At 53.9% G+C, this 11,000-nt stretch overlaps 1 protein-coding gene across 1 annotated transcript; it reads left to right on the top strand.

Moving 5' to 3' along the window:
* The first annotated feature begins 5,773 nt into the window (after window positions 1-5,773).
* Window positions 5,774-10,496, top strand: NPAS4 (neuronal PAS domain protein 4). Its single transcript, XM_060157591.1, has 8 exons — window positions 5,774-5,948; window positions 6,636-6,787; window positions 6,966-7,068; window positions 7,187-7,460; window positions 7,642-7,751; window positions 8,098-8,233; window positions 8,355-9,772; window positions 10,468-10,496. Exons 1-8 carry the CDS (start codon window positions 5,774-5,776, stop codon window positions 10,494-10,496), a joined length of 2,397 nt encoding a protein of 798 aa, XP_060013574.1.
* The last annotated feature ends 504 nt before the right edge of the window (window positions 10,497-11,000 follow it).

The raw sequence follows: 11,000 nt of genomic DNA, 5'->3' as shown, positions 1-11,000 counted from the left end.
CAGCTACAGAGTGGCTAGAAGCTAGTAAGGAGCCTAGCCCATAGGGCTTCCCAATCTCTTCACCCTTAAGGAGTACAGGGACACTACTGCTCCATGGCATTTGGAAGAGTAAAGGGAGATGAAATGACATTTTGGTATGCCCTGGGTCCAGAGAGCTTCTGGTTGAGAAAGAGAGAGATGAGCAAAGATATTCCTAGCGTGAACTCATCCTCTACTCCAAAAGAAAACAATCTTTTTCTGTAAAGTGTCAGTTTGTAAATATTTTAGGCTTTCAGGCCATATGGTCTCTGTTGCAGCTGCTCAACTCTGCCATTGTAGGGTGAAAACAGCCATAGACAATATATAAACAAATGGATGTGGTTGTGTGCCAATAAAACTTTATTTGCAAAAGCACTTTGTGGGTTATATTTGGCATGCAAGTCAGAGTTTGCAGACTTCAACTCTACTCCAAGGTACAAGAGAAAGCCTGGACTTGGGAGCAAGAGCTCGGCTTAAGGCTCAGCATCGCCAATAACTTGCTGTGTGACTTTGAGTAAGTCATTGTGTCTGAGCCTCAGTTTCACTGTTTATCAAATGAGCATAATACTATCAACCTGATTTGGCATGAGAATAGGTCTAACAGGTCAGAACAGATCTGAAGTCTTTTCATCCCTCTGTTCCATCACTTCAGGTAGAGCTAACCCCCTCCTCAGGCCATGCCCTTGCCTGCTGAGGTTGGGCAGGAGCCTGCTGGAAGGGAGGAGGTGTTTCCCTCTAGAATCAGATTCTTGGTCTGGCTTTCCAGTCTCCAGCCCCAAGTGACCCCATTTATGCAGCAAGCCAAACACAGGAAGAAATGAGGAATCCCTTCATTTCCACCATGCAGTCATTTGGCAGGAGGCTACAGTTCACTTGAGAAAGTGATGTGGCTGCAGTGGCTGGTGGCCAGGCTTCAGAGGAGGCATTTGAGACTCAGGCTGGGACTAGAGTTTGGAAAGGTAAGCTTCAATGCTCTTCTAGATTGTTCACCTATGACCCCAATTTCCCTGGGGTCCAAGTCAAGCAGCTGCACCTGTGACCTGGTGGTGACTTGCAGCACCACCAGTTGCCTTAATGGACCTGTCTTGAGCCATCTTGTCTGTCTGTCTGACCTGACAACCACTGAGATTTTGCATCCTTTGGCATCTTGTCATCTGTTCCGAAGACCCATCAAGTGATTCATTCATTCATTCATTCATATTTTCCCTCTCTCTCTCTTTCTCTCTCTCTCTCCCTCCCTCCCTCCCTCTTTATCCTTCTCATAGACACATTTGTCCAGAGCCATACAGGATACACCTTGACAGCTCTCTGTCTAGATCCTTGCCCCAAGTCTCCAGAAAATTAGCCTTAATCAGGAATCTCCATGCTGTTTTAAAGAAACAGACTCCCCATTCACCCTCCAGCTCCCTCCCAGCAGGTCATCCTCCCTGAAATCTCTGGAAAAGATATACCTTCTCTTCTCTGATAGAGGCTGAGGGGTGATGTCCCTCCAGGTCCCCAGTAAAGCCATGTAAGACAGGGGCAAGGGATCTCACGGCCTGTTCTTGCTATAAAAATCCCTTTTTCGGAAAAAATAATAAAGAAATAAATCAGCCAATCCCTCCTCGATGCCATCACCTCTTCTTGGTGATTTTTCGGGGAAGGAGTGGGCGGGGTTGCCATGGCAACAGATGCGAGCTTGTCTCGGTAAAGAAGGGACCTTGATATTTTTTCTCTCTCTCATTCTCTCTTTCAGTTGTGTATGTGTGTGCGTGTGTGTGTGTGCGCTGCGCATGCTTGTGCCCACACCAGGAATTTTTTTTTTTTTTTTTAGAACTAAAGAAAGCCCTTCTCTTTCCTCAGCTCCCCAAATATGGAGTGATGGAAAACCATTTACTCCTGCAGGCCAGGGACAATTCAGGATGGTTCAAGAGAAAAGGAAGAGGTCATACGGGGCTCCTTTCCTCCATCTTTTAGCTAGAGATTGCATGCAGAGAGACCTTCACAAATCGTTGGGGTCCAAGAGCTGGAGAGAAGGGAAGATGTTGGGTGGAGAGAGATGATTAAGGCATAAATGGTGCAAGAGCCCAACAAGTGACATCTGAGAGAGCAACAGAAGGTGCATTGAGGCTAGGGATGCAAGCAAATCCGCACACACCATCAGGTGCTGGGAGAGAAAGGCACAGAGCCAACTCAGACGTGGACACAAACACACACATGTACAGGGAGGCACACAGAAAGCTGCAAACATATAAATACATACCAGCACAAACATAGAACTACACACAACACAGGAAATCATAGACATTCTTAATAAAGACAGGCATAGACGCAGGCATAAGGAAATGCATAGATATAAAGGGATACAGACACACAGCTATGAAGACACATGCGAACAGACATACAGAGGCCTACAAATACAGTCATGGTCAGATGGACAGACAGACACACACGCACATTCTCAGAGTCTGGCCCCCTCCCTTCAATTGCCCAAGCATCCCCAAGCAGCAGTGCATAGCTGGAAATGCTGCAGGCTCACACAGAGAGTTTGGGTGGGTGGCTTCTGCTCCCCCCATTTCTTCTACAAACTCACCCCAAGGCCCCCCTCTGAATTCATTCCCTTGCCCACTTTCTTATAGTCAATGGGCTCTAATACCTCCCTCATCTCAGACTTCCAATTCTTAGCCTGTTCTGCTGCTGCCGCCTGCTGCTTGGGAGGGGGAGGGAGGTGTGTGTGGGGTGACTCAGCCAGGCCAGGATGACTCACACTGCCAGTATTTTTAGCAGCGGCCAGGAGCTCTCTAGCGTGCCAGCCGCCCCCCTCCTCCTGCTTGCTATTTTGGAACCATCACTGGTGATATAAATAGCTCCTCTCCCACATACTGAAGCTGCTGCCAAGCTATTTTTGGTTCTCCACAGTTAAAAATAGCTTTAAGGAGGTGGGATGCAAGGGGTGTGGGAGTTGGCCTGGGGAGAGAAGACATTGGGGCATACAGCGCTTCTCAACTTGAATCAGAGTGGGCGAGCTAGGATGAGCTCTTCTGTGCCCCCTCCCTTGTCCCTTTCTAGACCCTTCTTCTCTTCCAGAGTGCCTTCCCCCCCAGTCCATTCTGGAAAAATCCAAGGGCTCTTCCCTTGAGCCCAGTTCCCCCCCCCTCCGCATTTACTTCACTCCTAGAGTTCAGATATCCTGCCCCCCTACAATCCACCCCCTTATTCATTCTCAGAGGACAAGGGCACAGCCAGCTGGGGCCTCACTGTGAGACCTGTATGGATTCAAGCTCTACTTTAACGTCCCATGTTCCATATGACATTCCTTGGGATAGTTCAGGACCACGGACAGCGGCGAGTGCCCCATTCTTTCACCGCGGCTCTGCTCAGGTTGCGGGACCAAACCAACAGGCACCTCTGGTCATGGAGAGGAACACTAAGAATGCCTCTCAGTCAGGGATAAAGAACCAATAAGTGAATAAAACAGGAACACTGCCCTGGATTTTCCTACAGGAAAGGGGTCCAAAGATTAAGGGCTTGTCCAAACAGAAGCTTGAGCGAGGGGTGGGTGAGTACGTCGGGGGTCAGACAGAGATGAAAGTGGAACAGAGATACGCTTTCTGAAGGAACCATTTTTCTGTCACCTAGGTAAATAGGGTTAGAGATAGTGGCAGACAGACATACCCCTTCCCTCCATCTCAGCTGTGCCACTGAATACGGGAAGGTTGATGTGGATGGACCCAACCTCTCCCAAAATACACAAGAGGTCAGGATTGGGCCCTCAGAGACCCCCTTCTTAGACAGCCTTCTTCTCAGCTGTCTCTCCTCCTCCCACTCTACCTCTCTTGCTTCCACCCTTTTCCACGAGGAGTGAAGACCCCAAATTTTGCTTCTTGGTGTCAAAGTTTATCTCCACCCCTCCTACGTGGCTTTCTACAATCAGGCCAATCCCTTTCCCCTAAATTTTAAGTGGTCCCATCCCCAGCCCCTCACGTGACTTCACACACACCCTTACCCCACAGAATTCGATTTCAGATAAAATGTCCCCTAGCCCATTTCTTTCCCCTTTGTTTGGGGGAAACAAAGGCACCCTTCAACCCCAGTAGAGAGTGACCATCCGTGCAGAAAAGAGCAAGAAGAAAGAGGGAAATGATAGGGCAAAGTGATATGATGTGGAGACAAAATTGACAAAGAAGAGAGACGACAGAGAGCAGAAGGGGGACGTTGGGGGGGGGGCGCAGAGGGCGCACAAAGTTGAGATAGACCACCAAGCCGGCAATGAGATAAAGAAACTAGCTGGTGCGGGGCGGTGGGGGGTATGTGGAGAGTTGAAGATGGAGAGACAGCGAGGAATCCTACCGCTGATGACGGGGAGGGGGTTGGAGGGGAGTGTGGACAGCCCGACGGAGTTAAGGGGTCTCTGGTAGGTGCCTGGATCGTGCAGAGGGTCCAGCACGGCCCCCTCGCTTCTCTGCTGCGTCCCCATCCTCCCCGCTGGAGGCAGGGGGGAGCCCTCCGGAGCGTGGCGGAGGCAGCCAGGCCCCGCCCGCCGCTGCCGCCGCCGCAGCAGCCGCCGGAGGATTCCTGTCCTAATATGGAGCTGGGATTCCCCCGGCCCCGCCCCCGCCCCCGGCCCGCGGGGAGACGAGGCTTGCACTCGAGCGGGGGGGTGGAGGGATATGGGGGTGGTGGCGGGGGGAGCCGCTGGCTCTGAGGGCTGGCAATGGGGGAAGGGATACCTTGGTGTAGACCCAGATCCTCACCAGGCCCTGGGACCCTGCCTCAGTTTCCCCCGTCAGTGGCTGAGGTTAATTAGTTGACAGAGAAACGAAGAGTCACTGCCGACTGCGGCGTTGGTGCAAGTGTTCCTATTCTTGGCTGTGGGAAAGTAGAACCAAGGCCAGATTCAGCTGGTTCCTCTCCCTCAGGACCCTTTTCCCACCCATCCTAGGGACATAGAGCCCCACCGGCCTCCCCCTGCTAAATCAGCAAGGCCCGGCTTTGGAAAGGGGGGAGGAGGAGATATGTTCTTTGAAAGTGACTAAGGGAATCCCGGATTGAGTAATCCCTAGAGAGAAACCCCAGCTGTGACCTATCCCACAGAGGCCAAGGAAGGTCCTTCTCCCCACCCCCATCGCCCCGCCCCAGACGAACTTGACCTTTGGCAGATAGGGAGGGGGGATTTGTGTACGACCCTGCTCCTCCCCTTTCCCTTATCTCTTCAGAAAAATCATTGTCAGAGCGAGCCCCTCTACAGACTCTCCTGCCAGGGGCTTCAGACCGCCCCAACCCTTGCCCTGTCCCTTCCCTCAGCTGAATACATTAGGATACCTGGGTCCCTGCACCCCCTTTCAGGCCTTCCTAAAGCAGCGCCTGCCTCTCGGCGCAGCTGCCGCCAGCCGCGGCCCCCTCCGCAGCCTGCGTTCTCCCCCTCCTCCCGGCACCCCTCCCGCTCTCGTTCTACGTCATGGGATGACGTCGGAAGCCTGGGAGGGAGGAGGAGCGCGCCCCCCCAACCCCAGCCAGCAGCTCCCGCTGCAGCTTGCTTAGCCCAGCCTCCCGCCCCCCCTTTCTCTAAAGCGAGCCCCCCACGCCTGACAGGAGCTATATAAGGCGGAACAAGGCAGGCAAGGGGGGCAGCGCAGCCGAGCGGAGCCCAGGAGAGGAGACAGAGAGAGAAAGAGCCTGAGCGAGAGACGGGGAAGCAAGGAGGAAGCCACCGGTGCGTCGGGACAGGAACGCAGGTGTTCGGAGCGCCCGAGCTGGAGCTCCGCAGCCGCTAGTCATGTATCGCTCCACCAAGGGCGCCTCCAAGGCGCGCCGCGACCAGATCAACGCTGAGATCCGGAACCTCAAGGAGCTGCTGCCGCTGGCCGAAGCGGACAAGGTCCGGCTGTCCTACCTGCACATTATGAGTCTTGCCTGCATCTACACTCGCAAGGGCGTCTTCTTCGCTGGAGGTGAGCAAACTGGGGCGGAGACACGAGCTGGCGCGCACCGGGGAGAGTGAAGCAGAGGGAACCCACTGGGACTGCCGCAGGTCTAGGGCAGCGTGTCGGCGAGCTGGGGTGAGAAGGAACTAGGAGAACTCAGGAATTCCCACTTTTCCTCCTGAGTTCTGTCCAAACCTCACCTTAGTTCTGAATGAGGATTAGAGAGCCTGGATAGTGTCCCTGGTGCCAGACTTATGGGAGGGGGAGAGCCAGGACGGAATGGCCCCAGTCCCCACCAGCGTAGAGGCGCTCCGGGGAGCCAGCGAAGGGAAACCCGGGAAGTTACAGGGACGGAGCCGCCAAAGCCTGGGGAAGCACAGATGCTGTTCACGATACTGGAAGGGCTCTTCTGCAGCCGGTGGAGCGCTGCCCGCGGTGCTGAACGCTCGGTCGGCTTTGGAGCGCTGTCCGTGGTCCTGAAACACAGACCCGCCAAAGCCCCAGTCCCGACTTAGAAGTCGAAGGGCTCGCTGGCTGGAGAGATCCAGCAACAGGTTCCCCGGGCAAGAGCTGTGGGCAGCAGGTCAACAGGTGTGTGCAGGAGCAGGTCCATGAGAAATTCCTCAGAATTTCTGAAACCCGGTCCATGTCTTTCTCACTTCTGCTTTGCTTCCCAGTCTTCCTCCTGACTCACCCTGTCTTCTCACTCTGCAGGCACTCCTCTGGCGGGCCCCACAGGGCTTCTCTCAGCTCAAGAGCTTGAAGACATAGTGGCAGCACTACCTGGATTCCTGCTTGTGTTCACGGCGGAGGGGAAGCTGCTATATCTCTCTGAGAGTGTGAGCGAGCATCTGGGCCACTCCATGGTGAGTGCTGAGGACCCTTTCAGCTTGGACTGCAGCACGGATGGGAACACAATGAGTTTTCCACTTTTGAGAATCTGGGAATTACAGGGGAGGAAGTTATAGCCTACAAGATGCTATGTGCCAAGGATTGGCTCTTGCTGCCTTCATTAATGGTCATCTCTCCTTTACCTTTCTCCAGGTGGACCTGGTTGCCCAGGGTGACAGTATCTACGACATCATTGATCCAGCTGACCACCTAACTGTGCGCCAGCAACTCACCCTGCCCTCTGCTCTGGATAATGGTGAGAACTCCTTTCTCCTTTCCTCAATCCAATATGCCTCCTGCTGCCCTGCTCCTTCCCATTTGCCGTCTCTCTCAGCCATTCACTCTCTTACCAGTTTTTCTCTTCACTCACCTAGATCGCCTCTTCCGCTGTCGCTTCAACACTTCCAAGTCCCTCAGGCGCCAGAGTGCAGGCAACAAACTGGTGCTTATTCGAGGCCGATTCCACGCTCACCCACCTGGGGCCTACTGGGCAGGAAATCCTGTGTTCACAGCTTTCTGTGCTCCACTGGAGACAAGACCCCGCCCTGGCCCTGGCCCTGGCCCTGGTCCTGGCCCTGCCTCACTTTTCTTGGCCATGTTCCAGAGCCATCACGCTAAGGACCTGGCCCTGCTGGACATCTCAGAGAGGTAAGCCCAGAGTGTTCAGACTCCAGGGAAAAGGCAGGTCAGAGGTGAGGGGACCCTAGATTCTGGAGTCAGGGACAGGGAGGATGGGATCTAAGGGTGCAGAAGACCTGGGAGGGAGTGAGATGCCTGGGTATCAAGCAGGGAAAACAGAAAGCTGACCTCATCCTTTCCACCTTCCCAGTGTCCTAATCTACCTGGGCTTTGAGCGCAGTGAACTGCTCTGTAAATCATGGTATGGACTGCTGCACCCTGAGGACTTGGGCCACGCTTCTGCTCAACACTACCGCCTGTGTGAGTGTCCAGAGAGGCTGAGGACAAGACAGGGAGTTGGGAAAGGGCATGGGAAACCTGACCAAGAAGGGCTGTGATCAAGACTGATGTCGGGGAGATATCAGAGGCTAACAGCTTTGGATGCTATAGGGTGAACACTAGGGTAAGGAGTCAAGGTGAGAATAGAATCAGAACTGGGGGACTCTGAGTGGTGAGGTCAAAGTGGGGAGTTGAATGGTGCAGGTTAAGGTAGTCAGAAAAGAGGATGTCATGAATACCCCAATTCAGTGGAGAGGTCAGAGAGTGGGGAGAATAGGTGGTGCTGTCTGATGGGTGTCCTAACTCTGCATCTCTTCTTTCTCCTCAGTGGCTGAGAGTGGAGATATTCAAGCAGAGATGGTGGTGAGACTGCTGGCCAAGCCTGGAGGCTGGGCATGGATTTATTGCCTTTTATATTCAGAAGGTCCGGAGGGTCCCATTACTGCCAATAACTACCCAATCAGGTGAGCTGCAAGCCAGGGGCCTGGGAGGCAGCTGAGGTGGACATGGAGGAGATACAAATCAGAGAACTTCTCTGGGAATGGACACCACACCCTTACCGGCTGCCTCTTCTCTCCTCTCCAGTGACACGGAAGCCTGGAGCCTCCGCCAGCAGTTAAACTCTGAAGAAACCCAGGCAGCCTATGTCCTGGGCACCCCGACCATGCTGCCCTCATTCCCGGAGAGCATCCTCTCGCAGGAGCAATGCTCTGGCCCTAATCCACTCTTCACCATGGGGCCTCCCCGAAGCACCAATTTCCCCAGTGCTCCTGAGCTGGGTGCTGTCTCAACACCAGAAGAGCTTCCCCGACCCCCCAAAGAGCTTGGCTTCAGTTACCTGACATTTCCATCTGGCCCTGAGCCTTCTCTTCAAGGAGACCTGAGCAAGGATCTTGTGTGCACCCCACCCTACACGCCCCACCAGCCGGGAGGCTGTGCTTTCCTCTTCAGCCTCCATGAGCCCTTCCAGACCCACTTGCCCACTCCATCCAGCTCTCTCCAAGAACAGCTGACTCCGAGCACTGTGACCTTCTCTGATCAATTGACGCCCAGCAGTGCAACTTTCCCAGATCCACTGACTAGCCCACTACAAGGCCAACTGACTGAAACCTCAGCCAGAAGCTATGAAGATCCTTGCACCTCCACTTTCCCAGATCAGCTGCTTCCCACCACTGCCAACTTCCCAGAGCGTCTGAACAGCCCTACCCATGAGCAGGTGACTTCTCCAAGCACAGCATTCCAAGCACACCTGAACAGCCCCAGCCAAACTTTCCCAGAGCAACTGAGCCCTAATCCCACCAAGACTTACTTCGCCCAGGAGGGATGCAGTTTTCTCTATGAGAAGTTGCCCCCAAGTCCTAGCAGCCCTGGTAATGGGGACTGCACACTCCTGGCCCTAGCCCAGCTCCGGGGCCCCCTCTCTGTGGATGTCCCCCTGGTGCCCGAAGGCCTGCTTACACCTGAGGCCTCTCCAGTCAAGCAGAGCTTCTTCCACTATTCGGAGAAGGAGCAGAATGAGATAGACCGTCTTATCCAGCAGATCAGCCAGTTGGCTCAGGGCATGGACAGGCCCTTCTCAGCAGAGGCTGGCACGGGTGGGCTAGAGCCACTTGGCGGGCTGGAGCCCCTGGACCCTAACCTTTCCCTGGCAGGAGCTGGCCCCCCTGTGCTCAGCCTGGACCTAAAACCCTGGAAATGCCAGGACCTGGATTTCCTGACTGACCCTGATATATTCCTGGAAGAGACGCCCGTGGAAGACATCTTCATGGATCTTTCTACCCCAGACCCCAATGGGGAATGGAGTTCAGAGGATCCTGAGGCAGCAGTCCCAGGAGGGGCCCCATCACCTCGCAACAACCTGTCCCCAGAAGATAGCAGCTTCCTGGAGGACCTGGCCACATACGAAACCGCCTTTGAGACAGGTGTCTCAGCATTCCCCTACGATGGGTTTACTGATGAGTTGCATCAACTCCAGAGCCAAGTTCAAGACAGCTTCCATGAAGGTGAGTTGAGCCAAAATGTTCAAGAACTCAAGTTCCTCTCCTGCCAATGAGATGCTGGGTGGAGTTAGATGAGTAAACTGCCCTCTCTGTTCCTCAGTTTCACTAATAGGATAAGATCACCTGCTGTGTAGGATAGCGGTTAGGATAAGAACTAATGAAAACAATATGGAAGTTCTGGACAAGTAGGCCTGGGGGGCAGAGATTAGGGGTGTGGGATAAGATGCAAGAGAATCTTGGGTAACAGTTTGTGCTTCTTAACTCTACGAGGGACCTAGATCAGCCATCCCACCCCATTTTACAGATGAAGACAGTCAAGATCCCGAAGTTAAAGAAACTCCCCTGAGGTTGCACAACAAACTGATGGAAGCGGGTTTAGAGCTCTATCTCAGTATTCTTTGTCCCCCAAAGGGAATACAGAGTGAGAGCTTATAGGAGTTTGGGAAAGAGAGTGGGACTCAGCCCCTGGCCCCGACAGAGTGTCCCTGCTATGGCTCCATCCTTTCCAAAACCACAGACATAATTTCACTCCATTCATCCAAACTACTCCCGTATCTTCTGAGCCTCTGGTGATCATTCAGTCATTGGACCAGCGTACTGGAAGCCCATACTATGTGCCAACAGTGCACCACATCCTCAGCCTGTCTTTCCTAATAGGCCTAACTGACTGTTGTCTCTCTCTCTCTCTCTCTCTGCAGATGGAAGTGGAGGGGAACCAACGTTTTGAATAAGTCTGTGACTTAACGTCGTCAAGTATGGCATATTGTCATCAAGACATGGAGCCGCTCTCCACCCCCCCGGGATTGTTGGGGGGATTCTGGGGGCCAGAGGGGGATAGATCCGATTCCCCAGGCCCTGCAGGATTTGGGGGGGGGAGGTGGGAGGGCAAGGGAGGGGAGCTTCTTTTTAAAATTTAGAGACATCAAGCAATCCCAGTTTCCATTTCAATCTGTATTCACTCGTAGTGAGTTTCCTTGAATGGGATTTCAAGCGGAGAATGGGGGAGTCTCACTTCCCCCGCCCCGCGCTGCCCCATGGGCCTGGGCCAGTTCTCCACTCCTGGGGGCCAAGCCACCCCTGGGCCTTGGTGGGGGAAAGGCAGTGCCCACCTGGGCCAGCCTGTGCCCTGAGGGGCTCTTGACACCCACGTAGAATTCTCTACACACCAGTAACGGGATTTCAATTCCGATGGACTCTGCCGCCCTGGCGGCCCTTCTTGTGACTTTTGCGC

This window comes from Lagenorhynchus albirostris, chromosome 9 (genome assembly GCF_949774975.1).
Source record: "Lagenorhynchus albirostris chromosome 9, mLagAlb1.1, whole genome shotgun sequence".
NCBI classification, from domain to species: domain Eukaryota; kingdom Metazoa; phylum Chordata; class Mammalia; order Artiodactyla; family Delphinidae; genus Lagenorhynchus; species Lagenorhynchus albirostris.
This window is presented reverse-complemented; position numbering and strand designations above follow the sequence as displayed.